The 20,399-nt window shown below is 55.4% G+C and overlaps 5 protein-coding genes and 1 non-coding gene across 6 annotated transcripts; 4 read left to right on the forward strand and 2 right to left on the reverse strand.

Moving 5' to 3' along the window:
• The first annotated feature begins 2,721 nt into the window (after positions 1 to 2,721).
• Positions 2,722 to 2,795, forward strand: LY79DRAFT_t99. Its single transcript has one exon. It is a non-coding gene; the product is annotated as a tRNA-Asn (tRNA).
• Positions 2,796 to 7,395: 4,600 nt separating this feature from the next.
• LY79DRAFT_513384 (ssh-4) lies at positions 7,396 to 8,969 on the reverse strand (the record flags this gene model as incomplete). The annotated part of the gene is made up of 3 exons (XM_060554483.1): positions 7,396 to 8,300; positions 8,349 to 8,654; positions 8,714 to 8,969. 3 exons carry the CDS (start codon positions 8,967 to 8,969, stop codon positions 7,396 to 7,398), a joined length of 1,467 nt encoding a protein of 488 aa, XP_060415234.1.
• Positions 8,970 to 11,054: 2,085 nt separating this feature from the next.
• LY79DRAFT_550503 (uncharacterized protein) lies at positions 11,055 to 12,292 on the forward strand. The gene has a single exon (XM_060557573.1). The coding sequence runs from the start codon at positions 11,108 to 11,110 to the stop codon at positions 11,600 to 11,602; it is 495 nt and encodes a 164-aa protein (XP_060415235.1). The 5' UTR covers positions 11,055 to 11,107; the 3' UTR covers positions 11,603 to 12,292.
• A 659-nt stretch (positions 12,293 to 12,951) lies between these two features.
• LY79DRAFT_578914 (uncharacterized protein) lies at positions 12,952 to 13,887 on the forward strand (the record flags this gene model as incomplete). Its single annotated transcript, XM_060559983.1, has 1 exon — positions 12,952 to 13,887. One exon carries the CDS (start codon positions 12,952 to 12,954, stop codon positions 13,885 to 13,887), a length of 936 nt encoding a protein of 311 aa, XP_060415236.1.
• A 986-nt stretch (positions 13,888 to 14,873) lies between these two features.
• Positions 14,874 to 17,553, reverse strand: LY79DRAFT_550505 (ubiquitin family protein). The gene is made up of 2 exons (XM_060557574.1): positions 17,015 to 17,553; positions 14,874 to 16,957 (listed from the first exon to the last, which is right to left on the reverse strand). Exons 1-2 carry the CDS (start codon positions 17,297 to 17,299, stop codon positions 15,056 to 15,058), a joined length of 2,187 nt encoding a protein of 728 aa, XP_060415237.1. The 5' UTR covers positions 17,300 to 17,553; the 3' UTR covers positions 14,874 to 15,055.
• Positions 17,554 to 17,819: 266 nt separating this feature from the next.
• On the forward strand, positions 17,820 to 20,394 carry LY79DRAFT_578916 (phosphatidylserine decarboxylase; the record flags this gene model as incomplete). Its single annotated transcript, XM_060559984.1, has 4 exons — positions 17,820 to 17,882; positions 18,354 to 18,487; positions 18,801 to 19,250; positions 19,305 to 20,394. 4 exons carry the CDS (start codon positions 17,820 to 17,822, stop codon positions 20,392 to 20,394), a joined length of 1,737 nt encoding a protein of 578 aa, XP_060415238.1.
• Positions 20,395 to 20,399: the final 5 nt, after the last annotated feature.

Below are 20,399 nucleotides of genomic sequence, written 5' to 3' on the forward strand. Positions count from 1 at the left end.
GCTTTCCCTGTCCCGGTCTCTTAGCAGAACGCAAATCGTCCCTTGACTCGTCATAGTCAGATCCGCCATCTGCCCATATCCCCTCAACCCTCAACGAGAACTCTCCCTTTACCCCTCCCCCCCTGAGCAGCCACCCCTTTCAGCTTCTGCGTCCCAGCCGGGCGCTTAAACCGATCTCGCGACGGCTCCCTGCGCCCAAGACTATAGATCGTCGTGCAACGTTGTACAGCCTCTACCTTGCGGCGTCAGCCTCAGCAAATGGCCTGACCGGTTTTATTCTGCCTGGGTTCTTCAGCGCGCCCGGAGCTGCTGAGCGCAAGACGAGCACCCCTTGCTTGGTTCACCACTTTGGCGGTGTGCCGATGTGCGCTAAGAGTCCATGGCTGTACTTCTGCATGCTCCAAATCCGGCGGGATCATCGCTCGCCATAACTGCGTTGCGTGCCTTCCAGCTTCACGGTCGCTCATAGAGCTCAAGGTGAGTCGCGGGTGCTACCTCAACCCTTGGGTTGCAGTCCCGAGTCTGGGATAGAGTAAGGGTCACTTCCCTAGAGAGGCGAGAAAGCCGTGTGTGCCTTGGTGATGTGCCCCAGTGATGAGCACCCTGGATCGTTGTCCCTCGTCTTCCAAGATAGTTTTGCCGGCAGATTCGTAAGAATGCTGCCATTGGTCCGATAAACATTATATCACGTGGACGGTATTAGTGCGGAACTCCTTCGACGGTCGGCTGAAGTCGTTCTTCATTGGAAAACGCGGTCCCTCTGAGGGCACTCGATACAGACTCCCAGTGTCCGGGTCGTTAAAAAGCCCTGTGCTCTAGCCCGGGAATTCCTCACGACTCCCTCCGAAGCTTAGTGTAGTTGAACGCCCGTTAGCAGGGTCCAGTTGATTGTCACCACGGCCCTCTCCGGACGTTCTCCAGGTCGTAAACTAACTAGTGCGGGACAGACATACGAGCAACCCGGTGAGAATCTACAGTAGCATGGAAGTTTCCGCTGTGTATTCGACAGGCCTGTTCTGTAGGAGCTCTATGAGGGATAGGGCTTGGCTGAATCCAGATGAAGCTTCTTCACAATGCGTGTTCGCCACCTTGGCGTGGGACGTACGCCTTAAGGAAATAACACGGGCTGACGGCAACCTTGCAGGCGGTGGTCTCACGCGAGGCTTTAACTCAAAATATACTCTATTCCGGTCGTTGTATGGGAGAGACGGGGAGAATCGGGATGGTTTGGTCGGTCCATCGGAGGCTACATCGCACACGCATACGCCAACCACTGGTCTCTCCTCTTGGAGGCCAGAGCCAACGTCAATGGGGGTACGGCGTCACACCGATGTGGAACGTTACTAAGGCCCGCCTCCTGTCAACCGTACTCGCCGGTTTCATTGACACTCGTCATAAGGGTTGGGCAAAGTGCGAGTCCGTCTGTCACATTATTGGATCCCAGCAAAGTCTGTTTACGTCTCTCTCGCCTTTCTCTCGTCGCCGGGCCGTTCTAGAACTTGGGCACCAAATTGAAAGAGAACAATGACTCTCGCGAGCGGCTGCGGAGGCATGTTTACACTTTGTCTACGAGCCAGGGCAGTCCGTCCGGATTTTTGCCTTCTCAAGAGCCTCTGACCCATGACGGCTTGTTTGGATGTGTCAAGTGTATGCCGCTAATGAGCATCCGAGAGTATGGATCAGCTAAGAGACGGGGAATACCCGCTCCCCGGGTAACGTCAAAAAAAAATGAAAAGGAGTAGGGGGGTTGCTGGCCACATTTTGAACGTTGGTCGGGTCTCGACACCGGCGCACCCCGGCCGAGTTGAAGGATAGCGGCGGCGGTGAACCCAGCATGTTCGGCATCCTCGAGCCAGAGGGGAGGTGCCGTGAGGCGGCACAGCCCCTTTCTTGTTTTGAGGGTTTGAACTATCGGACCAAAGGGGGCCGAGCAGACACCAGCTTATTCACGAGTCGCGATCCCAGCTGCGCTGGAACTTCGGCACTCGAGAGGGCTGCGTTCGTTGAGGTCCTGGACCCGGAGACAGGGGCCTGCCTAATTTGCGAGCCTCCAAGGGGGGGTGGGTGAGGAATGTCTGAATCCACGCAAAACTCTGCTGTGAATTTTGCAACCCGGACAACTGGAACCCCGCGGTGGCGCCGGCGACGGAGCCGGCGGCAGAATGTTCAGATAGGATTTACCCGTGAACAGGGGGTACAAGGACCGGCCACGTACAGTTATTGTTACCTGCTGAGGGGCCGGGATTCTGCCTAGATTCCATACTAAATAAAGACATCGGACGGGCGGGCTAGGCTGGCGGTGTGCTATCTGGGCCGCCTGGGATCCATGATGAACTCTCCGGGAGGGTGAGCTTCAGAACGCCTCAAAGGATTCGGTTCGCGTAGTAAGCGCCCCGTCATCTGGCCCGCGGGAGACGGGTGCCAGTGACTGACAGCGTTTGACACGATTCAGATGAGACATGCGGAATGCACCGAGCCGCGGGCACGTAACTTTTTCGCCGAGCGGGATTGGAGCTGGGCTGGACTGGGCTTTGCGGATCAAAGGGCTGTCGATGAAATTGTGAGCTGCGTCTATACGTACAACGTTGGGTTTGTTGCAGCACGGCGTCTGGACGCTCGCCGCCGCGATTTGTGGGTTGTGTCGAGAATCTTAGACTACAAGGGACGCTAAACCAGGCAGTTACTCAACACAGCGTCCCCAAGCGGCTCGCTTCAAGCTCATCCCCGATGGCACAATTGGCTAGCGCGTCAGACTGTTAATCTGGAGGTTGGTGGTTCGAGCCCACCTCGGGGAGGATTCGGTGGTTAAATTCCACATAATACTGAGCACATTTGATTTTTGTTTTGGTATCATCTGGCGATCTCTGTCTCCTTAGGTGGTTTTGATTGCATTCTACTGTTTTACTCGAGGTGGCAAGCAATTAGAGAAGTGGCATGATTTGTTGCTAGCCTAGTTGGGCTTGGTGGAAATGCTGTTAATATGTTTTTGATAATCATTAATTAGTTAGCTCTTATATTCCTTCGAGTCAAGTTGTTTATATTCAATATACTGACTGACGTCTTTGTGCACCCCTTTCATTGGGTTGCAGTACATTTACCTATCTGTCTATCCGTCCGTCGTATTATATACAAAACAAGAAGAAAGAGACCCAGAAGTCAACTTCCTCCAACTCGCGAAAGTCCACATTGAGTTACAAGACTTGCGGACTGTGTGTGGCCTCGGATGGCTTGGAGACCCTCTAGAGGCCCGCGAGACGGAGGACAGTAATTTCGTGATGAATGCTGCCGTGGTGAGTGACCCAATCTATCCATTTTCCCTGTTGAAGTACTGCGGAGATAACACCATGCGCGCTTACAGACCGGCCGCAGGTAATGCCCTTGCCTCGTGGGATGCGGCGAGTGGGGACGGCGAGACGGTGTTGTGCAACTCCATGGTGAGAAGCTCAAGCCCGGCCAAGATGCAGACGTATGTTTGCGCTTGCTGACCTGCAAACCGCACCATGCCTGGTTGGTGAGCGAGCATTTAGGAACCATCGTGCTTTTCCGTCTGAGCCCTCCATACGCATAGAGGTAGGTCCAGAAGCAACCGACAAACGCTGGTTCATCCAAACGGTTCTCGAGAAACATGGCCATCTCTAGTACCATGTACTGGATCGTCTTTCTTTGTTCCGCACTGTCACGCCGACGGGTTCGCTGAAGCAGGCATCGACCGAAGCGCCGCATGTTGACGGAGGGACCAGCACCTCATGACCCTCCTAAGGACGGCTACGAACCGGGGTTACCAGACACTACAAAACTGCCAATGATAGTATACAACGAGAGAGGAAGCAAAGTGGTAACGATGTCGGCCCTCGGGCATAGTGAGGCGGGGAACCCGTCGTGAGCGAGTTCTTTATATGTCTTTCAAGTGTCGCCTCACCTCGCCTTCCAACCGTATAAGCAAGGCCGGCTCGAATGAAGTCTGCTGGCGGCAGTGATATGGACTCTCGCGGGTGACAAAAGCGAAAGCTTTGCCACATAATGAAGACTACTTGCGGGTGATCAACTACGGCCCAGTTCCTTTTGTACACTCCCACCTCCCAGTCTCTGAACTCCCGGAACTTGCTGGTTGACACCGTTCTGGTCATCTGACCCGTCATGGCGTTCTAATACCCTGGCCTTGAGTATGGTGGCTCCTCGGGGGCGTCCCCAGAACATGCCTAAGAAGGCACCCGTAGGGGATGAAGATAGGTACCGTGCGCGAAACACTCCTCGACAGTAGAGACGACCATCCTCAAGAACCGGTCCGCCCTGGCTTTACTCGAGAAGAGACCAGCCATAGGAGGCCAAAAGCCATGATACGTGTGCTTGATCGTTGTGGACTGTATATGCGTGTTCTGCGCGTCAACCGTCAGATACCTCTCCGTGACCCTGTGCCGGGGCTTTGTCGCGCAAAAAACCCGCATTGGACTGCCGAAACACCAGTAGGGACGAAAGACTGCAGCCCAGAGAACTACGAATGCTTCCATAATCCTCAGACACGGGCCCAGAGAAGTATAGGACTCGGTATAGCCACACTCCTTTCGAGGGAGGATGCAGGAGAACACGGCGGTGCCAGCCGTCAGCCACGCCTAGACTCAAGCAAAACCGAAACTAAAAGAACGTTTGTCGGGGTACTAGAGATAGAGTCTCTTAGCCAAGATAGAAGGAGGTTGTTCCTAAGGTCGAGTGGACAGTTCTTGCTTATTATACATGGGTCTGAGGAGAAAGCGTGCTGAATCTAGGCAGTCGTCTCGGCCGAGGTCTATCCCCTTTCTCACCACCACAACATCGTCTTGTTCGATTTCGGGCTGAAGGAAACCTTTCTGCAGGGCATATATCAAATCGATGCCGTCCCCCACCTTCGCCCCGCTTGTTGAAGGAAGACTCTACAAACCCCCTTCGGGTCCGTGACATAAGCTTCAGCCTCATAGCCAGCCATTCACATCCTCAAGATCAACTGTCGCATGCGGCCATGACCATACCCATTTGAAAACTCGGGGTCCTGTACGCTCTCCAACCAGCAACCAGTAAGCTAATAAGGGGGACTTTTCCTAGTGGAAGGCATGGACAAAATCAGGTAAAATCCCAACCGGTGGGAATACAGGCGGACCTCTTTCTGGCCCTTCACGGGCCCTGTTCCAGTATTCCTCTCCAGTCTCAGTTTAAACTACGCACCAGTCTTCCATGTTCATTCTCTCTTTACACACGATCCGTTATTCCGACAGCTCCACACCTACGCCTACCTATACGCCATGGAACCGGACAGCTTTGACTCGCGGACGGTCGGAGAGCTCCGCCGTCAAGACGTCTGCAAACACACTTGCTCCAACATGATCGGTACCGGCGTCTACGAATGGGGCTTTGCTGTTTACCTCAGTACATACGGCGATGACAAACTCTGAAACCGCTACCTTGCGTAGCTCTAAAGCTTCCGTCACGCCGACCTCCTTGAGAACCGGCGCACCGAGATAGAGCTCTACCTCGACTGGGTTTTTATCTGGGACTGCGCTGATTACGACGTTTTCCGCGTGATGCGTTGGTACGGACAGCTTCTCCAGGGGCCCTTTGGATGACGAGTCCCTTGAAACCCAATGTCGACGCATAGTTCAACAGGTTGGCGGTGGAGATTTTACTTCTTTGGTCTTAATGGCAGCTGCGTTGACCAGTGCCGGGCCGTTTCCGCCTCTCCCCGGGTCTCTCCAATGTGTTGTGTGATATTGAGTTCGTTACTCGGCTTGATCTCGGTGCCTTCCCGTCTGACCCTCATCTTACTGGCGATCTTGTCTCCGCAGCCCGGGGCGCCTCCCTTGACCGCCTCGGCGTTGGGGCGTCGTTCCGCAACCACGCGGCTTTGGCCGTCTTGTCCTGCTCTCAGGCGAGGCGTGACCTCGTTCTCCGCAGGAAGGGTAGAGGGCATTGCCCGTCACCTACCGTCACCTACCGCCGCCTACGTCCCGGAGCATCGTTCCTCGTGTGATCAATGCGCGCGTGGGATTGCGCCCGGGGGGGCCCAGTGCGTTCTCCAGCCGTCCCGCTGTGGAGATGGGAGCCCTGGACCACCCGCTGGACACGACGCCTGCGGGGGGGGCTGCTTCAGCCGGAGGTCAGCGTTCTCGGGAAAGCGCGCGCCATCGCCCGTTCCTCCACCTTTGGTCGGGTATCCGCCGCTGAGTTGCGTGCCAGGCATGAGCAATTGGCCAAGCAGTCGGAGTTCCTCCCCGCGCGTTTACTATGTATCGCCAACCTGTCGGAGGAAGATCGACTATTTGAGCCAAGAGATCTTGGGCTTGTAGATGCCCGAAAAGAACCATTCCGCTGAACTGGAGAACATGCACTCCTTTTTGGAAAGACAAAGAATTAGGAAGGCAGGGGCCTCAAGTGGTAGGGTACGGATATCTGAGCATTATTCGTTGTGCGGTGATGGATTCGAAACGGTGAAAACGGTAGGGGGGTTATCGTTTCAATAAGGACTTACTTCATGTTGTAGTAAGGGGGGCTATGAAGGAGGTTTTGCCTTCTAATGATAGAAGTGCAAGACCTCGAAAATACAAGTCAAAGCTCTCGCAGCTATCCTTCTGAGAGCCGGATTACTACCGTGTCCTGTTTATTTTATTTTGTGTTTCATGACCCTGGCTTATTACTCATGCACGACGTGCGTAAGTAACCTTATGCTCTGTCATGCCGCGACAATGTGAGACCTTGCTATAACTCTAGCATGACGGGTTGGGGAAATCGTCCTGGGTAGTTGGGAACCGTCTGGTTGACATGACCCACGCTACGCGAAGTTCAAATGTCGTGTCGACATATGTGGACTCCTAAACACCGGTATGATTGATGCATATGTCTGTGTACATGTATAGTTTGCGCTCTGGGGCGGGCAAACATCCCATCCCCCGTGACTCTTGCTCTTTTTTTTTTTTTTTTTTGCGACCTCTTTCGTATATTCGGAGCGGAACAGCAATGGCGTGAGAGTAGGGGAAAAGACCACACACGCACACCAATCCGAACAACAGAAGAGAGTAGATGCGTCAATTCGATGATTCGCGGTCAGGTCCAAAGGTATCATGAAGCTCGCGGCCGGACCAACCTGGTTAAAACAAAAAGCTCTTTCCTTTCCCCGGATTTCCTTTCGACGAAGACAGGCCAGCATCCCATCTATTCCAAAAAAACAAATTTGAAAAAAAAAAAAAAAAAAAGCCAAACTCCTAGATCGCCAGGTTTCGGGGTTTCCGCGTGCGCTGGCCCTAAACACCACATTATGGCGGCTTTGACCGCTTCATCATCCCCAACTCCTTGCCCCTCCCGATTGCGGACCCACCGGCTGGCTTCCGCCATGGTATCATGTCGTCCTGCCCAGCAGTTTCAGTTCAAATATCATTGTGCGCTCTGCGACCTCGACCGGTTGGCGTGTCGGTTAGGCCGTGGAGTGCTGTTCCCCTCCCGCCCCGCGCCGGCTCGCACCGCATCGGTATAGCTGGGTATCGGAGGGTGCGAAGATCCGCCACCGCCGGTCGTAGAAGCGCCCCGACTGCGGTTGAGAACCCGTATCAACGGCGTGTTCTCGCTGTCCGTGCTGTTCCGGCGACTGCCGGCCTCTGAGTTGTCGGGGCTCGTATATTCAGGTGGCGGGTTCAAAGCGTCTTGAAGCCCGAGCCCTACGACGCTTTGCCCCTCGTGCCCGCGATTGCTGCTGCTGCTTGGCTCGCCGCCCTCGTCGTCGGGCACGAAGTGTGTCAGAGAGATGTCAGTCGGGCTTCTTACGGGACCGGGGCTCCTCGGTGGTAGTACTCTGAAGTTTCCGCTTCTTGTCCGCCCATGCTGAGGTCCTAGGCTAGCTTGCGAGTAGGGCTGGGTCTGCGAGGGCGCTCGCTGGTGCCCGCCACCCGTGTACCCGTCCTTGCGACCGGCCTCCAGCAGGATGTCTCCCTGCTCGGAGCCGTAGGGCGGCGGCGGCGCGAGGCTGCCCGTCATCGGGGCAAGTCCCCACTTCTTGACGTTGGCCTCGATGAAGACGAAGCCGGCCTGGCCAAAGTTGACGTGCACAATGCAGGGACCGTTGGCCCCGACGGCGGGGAAGAAGTTTTGGGACTTGACCCCGTGGATGACATCTTCCAGTTTCTTGCCGTTCCGGGTGAAGAAGATGGTGCCGGTTCGGGGACGGTAACCGACACCGATTACGTCGCCCTGGACATACTGAGGGCCGTAGGGCGTCGCCGCGAAGGGCTGGTTGCAACGCCGCTGGCCCGCTGACAGATACGCTGCGGAATGTTTGTGGAAGCCTAGACGGTTAGCGTCGCGCGGTTGTGTCGGAGGCGGGAATGACATACCAGGCAGCCTGAACAAGGGGTAGGGCTTCGTGGCCATGCCGATACTGATCAAGGTATTTTCGGGCTTATCGTATATCTTTGCCTCCCAGTAGTAGACCTCGTTCTGCTTGGGCACGGGCAGGTTGCTCATGACGGTGCATTCGGAGTCGAAGAACTCAATCTCGGTGCGGCCTTCGACGAAGCAGTTGGCGATTTCCAATTCCGGCTCGAACTCCCACGCAGAGACACCCTTTTCTTGGATGGCAAGGTATTGCGACAGAGAGATGTCGGTCTGGAGGGACTCGGGCGGATTCGCTTGGATGAATGCTGCACTCGGGTCAGTGGCCTGTGAATATGGCGGCATCGAAATCGAAGTGTAGGCCTACCTTTTGCCCTGAGGTACTCGGTCCTCTGCATGTCATCCATGGACTCGAGGGCCTCGGCCTCCTCCTTGGCGAAGGCCTGCTCATCGTCGTACTCGCCGGGTCGTCCGATGCGATCGAGGAAGATACGGCCGCTGGCCGTGTACCTGAAGAAGTAGATGACGAGGAAAATGAGGGCGATAAGCACGGCGGAGCCAAAAGACGACAACAATCCGATGACGACTCCATTCAGCGCCGATGAGGGGGTTGTCGGTGCCATGACGGGCAGGCAGCGACGTTTGTCGATTCAATCCGGTCAGTCGATCGGTCGGTGGGAGGCGGGGAGGATGGAGGTTAGTAAGGTGGGATCGGTCGAACGAGGGGAGGGACGGCTGGCGTCACCGCCGCGAAAGCAGCATTCGCGGGCGAATCGACAGTGGTGAAAGCAGGCGAAGAGAAGGGCAGAACGATAGCCGCTGTGAAAGACGAAAAGGGCGTCAAAAGGAAAGTCGTCGTCGAATGACAGACAGACAGACAGACAGACTATGCAAAGGCGAAAGTCGAGTCGCTAGGGTGGGTGAATTGAAGCAGAAGGCAAGAGGGCGGTCGTCGATGGGGTTTGCAGTGGATTGGATCAGATCAGGATGAGGTGAGACGAGAGGGTTGTCGTCGTCGTCGAGGCCTTGGATCCTTCCCGTCTGTGGTCGGTCGATTGGGGCGGGCGGTTACAGTATGGCAGGTGCCGCGACGACGGTGGGCGAAAGTATAGGCAAGCTGGGGGGGAGCAGTGCGAGAGGTTTCGTTGCCACAGTTCTCCGACCGACCCAAGTCGCAGGTGGATGGGGCGTGGGCGGACTGGCCGGCCTGGTGCTTGCAGTGAGTGTGCTCTTGGATGTCGCTACGGGCGCTATCTTGCCTGCCTAGGCAGGGAGCGATGGGTACCAGGGTAGGTAGGTAGGTAGGTAGGTGTGCCTCAAGGGGGTTCAATGGACCGGGGTGAGGGATCTGGTATTGGTGCAGTGCAATGCAGGGCGTCGTAGAGTATTGAGACGAAGGGGAAGCGGGGAAGAGGATACGAGGGAGCAACAAAAGAATACGGTATGGAAAGAAAAAAACAAAGCAAAAAAAATAAATATGAGTAAGGACTAGCGGCACAAGTAAGCCGGTCGTTGGATAGGTGATTGCATGTACTGGGTTCGTTGTTCGTCGGGCGGGGGACGTACGTAGTTTAGAGATTGAGGAGGGAGCCAAGGTTCAAGACAGGATCATGGATTGGATGGACGGGCAGAGTCGAAAATAAAATAGAGAGAGAGAGAGAGAGAGAGAGAGAGAGAGAGAGAGAGAGAGAGAGAGAGAGAGAGAGAGAGAGAAAACTGAGAAGCAAAAAGAAAGTCAAGCAGGGACTCGGGCAACTGTACAGGACGTAGGTCAGTTGATATGTCTAGCTAGCGCTTGGTAAGGTTGGTTGTGCAGGTTAGGTGGTGTTAGGTACATAGGGGGGGGTGATGGTGGGGAGAAGGTGCCACAGACTGGAGAATGCAAAAGAGGGATAAGGAGGAAAACGGAGGGTGGCAGAAGGTCGTCGTCGTCGTCGTCGTCGTCTATAGCGTTGCCGTCAGGTTCCTGGATCTGCATTTTGCATCTGCATCTGCACCTGCATCAGCATCAGCATCGCGGCAGGTCACTTGCAACGTCAACGTTGTGACGGTGGCACTGGGCACACTACACTGTCTGTCCACTGTCCACTGTCCAATGTCCACACTGACGAACGAGACGGACGGGCGCGGCACGGCGTCCAAGGGTACCCGGAAGGCCAGGGGTTCCGATACATGTGAACTGGGTTGGACACGTTAGAGCTTCCTGGCTGTTTTCGGTGCCCCGTCCTAACAGGTGGCGGGGAATGTTGCGTACTGCCGGCCCTTCCCTTCTTCCTCCTGCCCTGTTCCCAGGCCTGGATGACGCTGATTGATGGGTCATCAGCTCCAGTTCCAGCTCCATTCTGCCACTTCTAACGCCAGTCTTTTCCTGTTTGCCGGACCCCGAGGCGTCATTCGCACCCTCCCTCTCGGTGCGCTACGTACTTGTAGTGTAGTTGTAGTCTTAGGTAGTCTAGTCTAGTGTAGTGTACTGTGCTGTATTTCCGTCCGTATCTAGGAATCCCATTAGGACAGACGAAAGGTACCCCCGCCCGCACCACGCCGAAAGGGCCCGGTGAACATGCTGCTGTTCGACCGCCGGATGCATTCGAGCCGCCGGCGAGAGACGGAGACTGGATGAAGACTGGACGGAGAGAGCAGTCTCTTGAGATCGGCCCCCCCTCTCCCTCTCCCTCTTCCTTCCTCTCTCCCTCTCTCTCTCTTTCTCTGTTTCCTCGCTCGCAGCGTGCGGGCCAATTGTCCAGCCCGGGTCAACCATCGCATGACTTTTAGTTTTTTAAGCAACCATTTGCCATTCCGGGTCCGTCGCAAGCCCCCTTTTCTCCTCCCCGTGCCAAAGCCATCTTCTGCTAGCAGGCAACCCCCAAAACATACCGTACCCACCCACGGAGACAGCTCACACGAGGTCCAACGGGAACGGGGACAACGGTGTAAGAAAGAAAGAAAGCCCACGCATGAACAACACCCGCCTGGACGGTTAAGCCTAAGCCATGCCGGGCCAAGGACACACACGCCCCACTGCCTGCTCTGGAATGGTAGGGTGGCTGGCAACCCTGGCGCAGCCCACTGGTTTCAATCCCTCCTGGGGTTTCATGCTCTGGCTCGATTCTTTGTCCAACGCCCCCCCTTTCCTCGACGACCGTGCTCAGCCGTAATCCCTTGTTCATCCTCGACATCCTACTATGTATTGTGTCGTCTGCCGCAACCAATAATGCCATTCTTTGTTTGCGTCCGGAACACTGCAGCTCGAAAATAATTCCTCGGAAGGGGGTTCAGTTCTGTCGGCCGCGGCCGTCCATTGAGACAATCCCCTCCCCCCCTGTTATCAAATAATAGCCAGCATCATGCCCCGAAATCCACACTTTCTGAGAGGGACGTTTGATGCTATCGGTAATTGACTCAGCTCTCTCTCTGTCTGTCGTTCCTCTCGACGCCTGGAAACATCTCCCACGCGCCGAATGACCAGGTCGTCTCCGTAATTTTTCGTCTTTTCAGATCCCGTCGTCAAAGTGCTACATTCCCAAACCCCCTCGCCGTGTCTATGTCCGTGTTCGGGTCCAAGAGGGTCCGTTCCTCCAGCCTACCTAGGTAGCCAGAGGGGAAGAAAAAGAAGACCGCGAGCGGCCCGTCAGTCCTCGTGGCCAAATCCGTCGACTAATCAGCTACGGGCGCTGTCAAAGTGTCAGTCCGTCGACGGCGCCCGACGGCGCCCTGCCGCACAGTCGCGAATCGGACGGGGAGGCAACGGACGGTAGCGCCCATCTGCGATGCGACTCAGCACGCCAACCTTGTCCCCGCCGCCTATCTAGGTATATCAGGGCCCTGCCTGCTCCACTTTGCTCCGATGCGGGAGATCGGCCGGACGCATGCTGCTCCACTCCGGAACCCGGGTCTCATTCCAGGCCCGCTCAGCCGGCGCCACGTGAGGGCGAGATGAGTGTGTGGGCCACGATCAACAGTCCGTCGTTGATTAGGTGCAGGATTGATTCACCGCCGCGCATCATGTTCTTCAACAGCACCCAGAACAGCCATCACTCATCCTGGCAATGTGTGGTTTAGCGTCAGTTGAAGATAAGTCGTAGATGGGTAGCGAGGTCTACCAGCCTGTTATGTTTTCTCCTCTGCCTCTGAGTCACCCACGATGAAAATCCAAACATGCTTCTATTACTCATGAATCACGGCGTCACGAAACCTCCGCTTGCCGGCAAGGAAACCAGCTTCACAGCATCAAACAAGTCACAAAAAGTGTCCAAGGATGCGTCAAGAATATAGGAAGGGCGACTGTTGAAATGGATACTGGAGTTGCCTCTAGTCCACACGACGATACAGTCAGTTTCAATCCTATCTCCGTAATCCATTCACTGCCACAACTCTCGCTACCCGTCTGTAAACAAAACCTTGACTGGATTCACCAAACCCATCTCCGATGTCATCCTTGACATATTAGAAGGCCGACTTTTCCTGGTGTTTCAACTGCAACAGTCCTCCAAAGACAATACATTTTCTCATCATCAACAGTGGCCTCCTAAATCTTTGACACATAACTGCCCTGCGAGAACCACAATCAGGCTTTCCAACGACAACACCCTCTACGCCGCTCCGAACATGCACTGGAAAAACAAGGAACGACGCAGTACCTGCCGTCACTTCAGACTGGGAAAGTGTGTATACTGGCAGACCCCAGAGAAATGTGATTTCCCTCATCGCCCCAAGCATGCGCCGCGTCTCCCGCCCCCCGTCGAGAACGCACCTCCCACTCCTCCACTGCACCGTCCTCCACATCTGTATCCCGAGGAGGCAACCGCCTTTGTGCCTGGCTATCAGCAGCACGCCCCCATCCCCGCAGCCCATTCATTTGTCCAGTGGCCAGTCATCGGTCCGAGCTCGGACAATGATTACTATGGATATCACGGATATGGCTCTCAGTACTTGGGTTATCACTTGAACAACATCAACCCTTACGGACAGGTCGATTTCCAGCCCTACGAGCATCCGGTGTCATCGTTGTTTGGGTACCCCTCTGCCGAACATCACCCAGTCCGTGCCGATTGCTATCCGGAGCATGGGATCTACTACTACAACCCAATGGCGCCCGTTTATCCGGAAAGCTACGTCATACCCATGGACATCCAGTTTAGCAACGATCCTCCCCAGGCCGATCAATACCAGTATCAGCAGCTCTACCAGCTCCCGGACACCCCTCCAGAGTCAAGGTCAATCTCACCCCCCACGCCCCGCTTCATCGCTTACTCTACACTGCCCGTGACAGACGGATACGCCGCCCCTCCTTTAGCAGAGGTGGAGCAAGATGCCCTCGTCGATCCGGAGAAGCTGAAGCGAGAGCGAAGCAAGGTCTGCTGGTACGGCGATGATTGCAAGAGACCCAACTGCTATTACCGCCACGGTGTTGTAGAGGACAAGGTCGAGGGGGAATGTTCTGGTCCCTCTTCCTCCTCCTCCTGTCCCTCTTCCACTCTAGTTTCTGCTGAATCTTTGGATCCCGATATCGATTCCTCCAACACTGTTTCGAGGAAGGGCTAGGACAAGTGGAATGCGAAGAGATACCAGGCCCCGGAGAACTCTTCCGACTAAGGGTCCTCAAACGAGGTGAAGAAGATGGCCGAAGACAAGCCTGCGGCCGAAGACGAGGCTTCTGAGGAGAAGTCCCCCAACGGTCAGGAGCCCGGCAACTCCACATGTGCCCCGCTTGTGGTAAAAGACACATCGTCGTCGACCCAAGGGACACTGCTGCCTGAGTCGGAATTGTACGCACGGAGAGGTGCTCTAATCTTTACATACACATTGTCTGGCGTTTGATAGACACGTACGGAGAGGCGGCGTGCTGTCTTCAAATGAAGTTCTGGGGTTTGGGGCTCACAAATCCCACCACGACTTAATAACGACTTAATGGTGCTAGGGATTGTGGTGTTACACTGGGTTATTTTGCATTTACAAGAATAATGACAAGGTTGATAGCTGAAAGATTTTTATTTTTATTTTTATCAAACCCCCGTCTTCCTGCCTGTCTACCTGTTAATCCTCCGTATAATTCAATGCTCTTGTTCTGCTAGCTGACCATATAGTGAGCGAGCTAGGAAAATCCGAAGGTGTAATAGTCAAGTCTTCACACATTGATCCCTCATCCAAAGGGATAAAAAGAAGAAAAAAGAAATAAAACTTTGTGATCTGGTGATAGATGATGCAGAGACGGGGGCTATTCAAGAAAAGAATATCCCTCTCCGAGAGGGGGGAGAGAGGAGAGACAAAGGAGGGGTGAAGGAGATGGGGAAGAAGATGAAGAAAAGTAAGGGAAAGGGTGTGATATTTGTAGAGGTTGGAATTAGTTCTGGCTGATTCTGTCGTTAGGGGTCCTTCATAGCGAAGGGTTGCAACTTACGAGAGGTTAAAGAGGGAAGCCATGACAGTCAAGGGTGAATGTACGATGCTGCCATGGCAAGTCGTCAGCCATCCAGTGGGATAATGAAACAAATTCTCACGCCTGGCTTTCCGTAAGGTACGGAGAAAGCGTTCAAAAAGCAGAAAGGCTGATGCTGAACTACAAGCAAGATGCATTGATACTGTGCTTCCGATGCCAACGCTCTACACCCGACTCCATGCGCCAAGGGACGTCCTCGAAGCATCCGCGGGGTAATCTGTACTGTACAACAATCCTCACCCCATTCCATGCGGATCCCATGCCACAACACCACTACACCAACAGGGGTTGCTGTTCTTCTGCTGGTCGCTGGCCTCCTTCATGAGGCTCGCTCTGAGCCTCGGTTCCGTTCCCCGTTTCGTTTTGTCCTGCATTCTCAGTCATATCGTCGTTGTTTTGAGTTTCGGTGTTCTCAGTGTTTGCCGCGGCCTCTGCGGCAGCTGTGGCAGCAGCGTCTGCCTCCTCCTGTCTCTGACGTTCCGCGCGTGCCTCAGCCTCAAGATGAGCGATGTGGCGTTCAGCAACGCCTGGGGCGATGCTAGCAAGAAATAGAAGACCTGCTCTCTCGAGCCGGCGTGCCTGATCCATCAGCCAGTTTGCATTGTTGCGTCTCTGCTGAGCCACAAGTCTGGCTGCAGCGCGTGTCGGATCTGGTTGACCGTTAGGGCCAACAACCGGTTGGTCGTTGGGAGGATGGACAGGTTCGTTGGCGTCATTCGGAGCAGCAAGGGGGATCAGATTCTCCATATGGCGTCTGACCGGTCCCACAGCCTGGTCGAAGTAGTTGTTGAGCAGTCCCGTATTCAGGATGAAGATGCTGGCGGCAATGACTACTACAGTGAACCATCTCGACCAGCTAGCATTGGGCGAAGTGAACCACCACACAAAAAGGGCAAGCCTAACGACAAGCCAGAAGTGCGGCCACACTTGCGCAATCAGTGGAGCGATGCCTGGGTTATTGGGATGGATGGGCACGGCGGCCACCGGTGGTTGCCCTTGTTGCTGAAGCAATGGCTGCGCTTCCGGCTGAGGCTGGGCCAGGCCTTGAGCCTCGGCCTGTTGGGCCGGCTGCGGCCCTTCTTGGTGAGCCGGCGGCGTCACGAAAGCTGACGGCCAGGTCATGTGCTGAGGGCGAGCTCTCATTCTAGCCAGGGCCGACGCCGTCTGCTGAAGAGCCGAGGTGGTGTGCGCCGGCCTCATCGCAGAAGGGGTATAGTAGGAGTCCGTCGCGTTGTTGATCAGGATGGCTCGAGGACCCTGAGGCGATGATAGGATATAGACCTCGGGACCAGACTGCGTCTGTCGCTGAGCATTCGTAGAGTGTCCGCTGCCGCCACTCACTGAGCGCGCGCTTGGATCAGGCGTGGGCCGTCTGCTGCTGGCTCTTGAACCGAGCGTCGGGTAGTATGGGGTTGTAACGCCCACAGAAGAGCTGCCGTTGGCGAGAGAAGTGCTCGAGGCACTCCTTTGCATGGCGTTTGTCAAGGCCAGAGTTGCCTGGGTGCTATCGGCAGCTCGGAGGATGTTTTGCACATCAAAAGTCGACAAAGCCGTAGTGGTACTTTGACCACCGGGTTGATGGACGTTCAACGATCCGCCAAGGAAATGCTCATTAACCGTCACACGGTACGGCTGGCCATTTGGCATCAGGCCTTCCCTTACGTACGTTTGTACGTCTGGGTTGTTGAGCGGGCTGGCCCTTCCACGCGTGGGATCGGCAGGGTTTGGAGCCGCACCGGGCGTATCGCCGGCACCATGCATGCCCATCGAGGCTCTCATGGCTTGGTTCTGGTTGATCTGCTGATTCACCATGGCCCTATTCATGGCCTCGCGTTGCAGTCCGTTCATCCACGCTGCCATACTCTGGTGCTGTTGCGCCTGTATCTGCTGGAGCTGCTGCGGCGTCAGGTTGGACGGTATCTGGGACGGCGTCACGAACGGGAGGGGATTGTTTGCTGCCGGGTGCAGCGGAGTTCGTCTTGTAAAGGCCGCCGCTGTGGGCTGGCTGCCATGGTGATGTGTGTGGTGAGGCTGACCAAACGCATGATGAAAATGAGCATTCGGTGGCGCCGGGCTCGTTCCTCTAGCGACTGCCGGTGTCGGGGTCGTGGAGGGTTGGGGTTCGGCGACATCTCGGAGCACAAGGTGAATCGTCTGCTGGTCGGTGGTGCGGATCTGTGATTAAGTCAATCAGTGACATGAATCTAATAGAAGGGGGGGGGGGGGACGCACGACTCCCTCGCCGATGACGCTAAGGAGAGTCTCTCCATCCAGCTGTAGTACACGCCCGCGGTAGATCAGTCGCTGCTGAGAATCGCTCGGTTTCAGCGGAAGAGCTTGGCGGATTTTTTCCTTGAGCTGCTTGACCGTCGTCGTGACGGCAAGGCCAGGAAATACCAAGGGCCGGCTAGAGTTCGCTGCGGTCGATGGCGACAGCACCTGCAGGTTTACGGACAGGTGGTCAGAAGCAGCCTCTGGCGCAGGGTGCGCAGTCGAAGACGAGCCTTCAGAGGCCATGGTGAGGCCTATCGGTCATGCCACGCGGAGGGCAGCGCGGCAGGTTCGTCGGAGAGTTTGCGAAAGACAGATGGTTGTAGTTGCGCAAGGACACGATGCTCATGTCACCGTGTCGTTTGTAACGTGGAAATTTAGGACATGTGTTGCTCCCCGACTGACTGCAGACTGTAGTGTAGCTCAGGTACGAGACCCCCTGGCCTCACCAAAAACGTGGGCACGTAACTTGTCCCCGGGGAGCTGGAAGGCCCGATCCATGCACGTCGTCCCGATTGGGCGGGTTGTGTCAGGCTGATTATATAAGCTCTGTGATGGGACGGACAGTACCTATCATAGATATCCTACCCTCTGATTGTTCGCCAAGACCAAGCACCTTGGGTTAAATCAGTATGAGCAACTTGGCAAGGTCCCCCATCCTGCACACAACGTCCAATTTAGGATACGGTGCAGGGTGCTGGAACATTCATTTGGGTGCATAAAAAAACAGGTTATCAGCACGACCGAATCTAGTGTGGAAATAAATATGGTAGCAAGCGCATTCATTCCAGGGAAGAGTCCGTCAAGCATGCAAAGCACCTACGGCAATGTAAGTCATACGCTCGGGTAATACTTACACGGAAACCGCCATGGGTCGAAAACAATACCGGGAGGGTAGTAAGAAGGTGGAGGAGTTAGATGTATAGGGTTTGCCTGTATATGGACCTGTCCTAGGAGATAAGACAGAAGCCATGTCAAGCTTGCTGAGCACAGTCTTGGCAACGCCCGCTGTGACCATGACCAAGGCAATGTTCCGGGTTAAGCATATGTGGCAAATTTATTTGAATGTCTTCTTTGAATATATATGAAAGCCCGAGGGACAATGAGTCTGCTGAACTCAAGATAGAAGTAGTTAATCAGTTCGATAGTAATCCCTGATTACCGAAGACAACTTACGCAACGGTAGCACCAACAGCCTGTTCGTATTTCGAGCAGCCCAAAACCCGGAGGATGAGAGGTGTGTTGACCGATTTGTATCACAGCAGGATTGGCTTGCAACACCTCGGTCAAACTTTTGGAGAAATCTACCAAGGCTGGAGCTGACCTTTCCGCCGCCTCCGACGGAGAAGCAGAACCCGTTGGAACCAACCACGCGGGCCAAAAGTTGGGCCAACCTAGATTAAGAGCTGAGCTATTGGCTGAGAACCGTGCCGAGTAAGTTTATCAAATATAATGCAAGAAAGGGAACAAGTTTTCAAAACAGATTCGGCTCAGTATTAGTAGGTATGTCAATATCTGTCTCTCGATCCGGCGAGGTGGTTCCGGACGAAGAACGTTACATTTGCGCCTAAAGTGGTCTAGCGCTCACATGGTTCGTGCTGCGTCATCCCACAGCTGTCGCTGACCTGCAAGCTCTCGGCGCAAGACGGTCGCTCGACCCATCTGTCATCGCCTGGCCATTGCCGTCCCTGCATACCCAGCAAAAGTTCGAGGCTCGAATCTTTCACCTCGACTGAGGTCTCTCAAGCATCATGGCCACGCTGTACGCTCGCCAGAGCCAGCTAAGGGCTGCCAAATTCTTCTCCACCCCGGGGCCCTACGCCTCGACCAGATTCTTCTCCCAGCAGCAGCAGCGCCCGCGCTTCTCCTCCCGCCTGCGCCACGCCCTTAAGAATTCAAAGGTCCAATGGTACCAGATCCCCGTTGGAGTCGGAATTGGCTTCCTCGGCTTGGTTCAATTCTACAAGGTCTCATCGCGCGAGCGTGAGAAGGAGGAGAGGGGCGAGGTTCAGGATGGCGCGCCACCACCCAAGAAGCGTGCGAAGATCAGGCCTGATGGACCCTGGCAGGTCCAGGTCATGTCAACGCTCCCCTTGAAGGCCATTTCGAGACTATGGGGTCGCTTCAACGAATTGACCATTCCATACTACCTACGGGTTCCCGGATTCAAGCTGTATTCATGGATTTTCGGCGTCAAGTAAGCCATCTTTGGGTTCTCAACACAAAAACCACATGCTAATCCGCCGAAAAGCTTGTCTGAAGTCGCCGAGCCCGACCTGCATACTTACCCGAACCTCGCCTCTTTCTTCTACCGTGAGCTGAAGCCCGGCGCTCGTCCGCTCGACCCGAATTCCAACGCCTTGCTTTCCCCGTCCGACGGTCGAGTCCTGCAGTACGGCCAGATTCAGGGCGGAGACATTGAGCAGGTCAAGGGCATGACGTATAGCATAGACGCCCTTCTCGGCAAGAACACCCCGACGCCCAGTATCGCAAGCGGCTGGTCTACGCCGCAGGAGGTCGAGGCCGAGAACTCGAGCAGCGTTTCCCCGAGCGAAGACCTCGTCAAGACGGACGAGGAGTTCGCCCGCGTCAATGGCATCTCTTACACGGTTCCTAGCCTTCTGTCGGGTGCGGCCATGTCCCAGCGGAGGGGCTCTCTCAAGGACGAGGCCGGCGAGCATCCGTCGGCGTCTGCCGTCTCCGAGGTCCGCGCCGATCTTGCCCTTGGCGAGAAGCCTTGGTACGACCTCATCTCGCCAGACAACAAGACCGCTCTCTACTACGCTGTCATCTACCTCGCACCTGGAGATTACCACCGCTTCCACTCACCCGCAAACTGGGTCGTCGAGCGCCGCCGTCACTTCGCCGGCGAGCTCTTCAGCGTTTCCCCTTACCTCCAGCGCACTCTGCCGGGCCTCTTCACCCTCAACGAGCGGGTCGTTCTGCTCGGCCGATGGCGTTATGGGTTCTTCAGCTACGTACCTGTTGGAGCCACCAACGTTGGCTCCATCAAGATCAACTTCGATCGAGAACTGCGCACCAACAGCTTGACCACCGACACTGCGGCTGACAGGGCTGCCGAGGAGGCCGCAAACCGTGGCGAGCCGTACGCGGGCTTTTCCGAAGCCACCTATGCTTCTGCCAGTCCTGTGCTTGGCGGGCATGCTCTACGCAGAGGCGAGGAAATGGGCGGTTTCCAGCTGGGCAGCACGATTGTGCTGGTCTTTGAGGCACCGACGGAGGGCAAGACTCCCGAGGACAAGAAGGGATGGAGATGGGCCGTTGAGAAGGGCCAGACGGTCAGGATGGGCCAGGCGTTGGGCTACGTCGAGGAGGAGTGAGAATC

Source organism: Colletotrichum navitas, assembly GCF_030913465.1.
Source record: "Colletotrichum navitas strain CBS 125086 chromosome Unknown LY79scaffold_22, whole genome shotgun sequence".
In the NCBI taxonomy this organism is placed as follows: Eukaryota; Fungi; Ascomycota; class Sordariomycetes; order Glomerellales; family Glomerellaceae; genus Colletotrichum; species Colletotrichum navitas.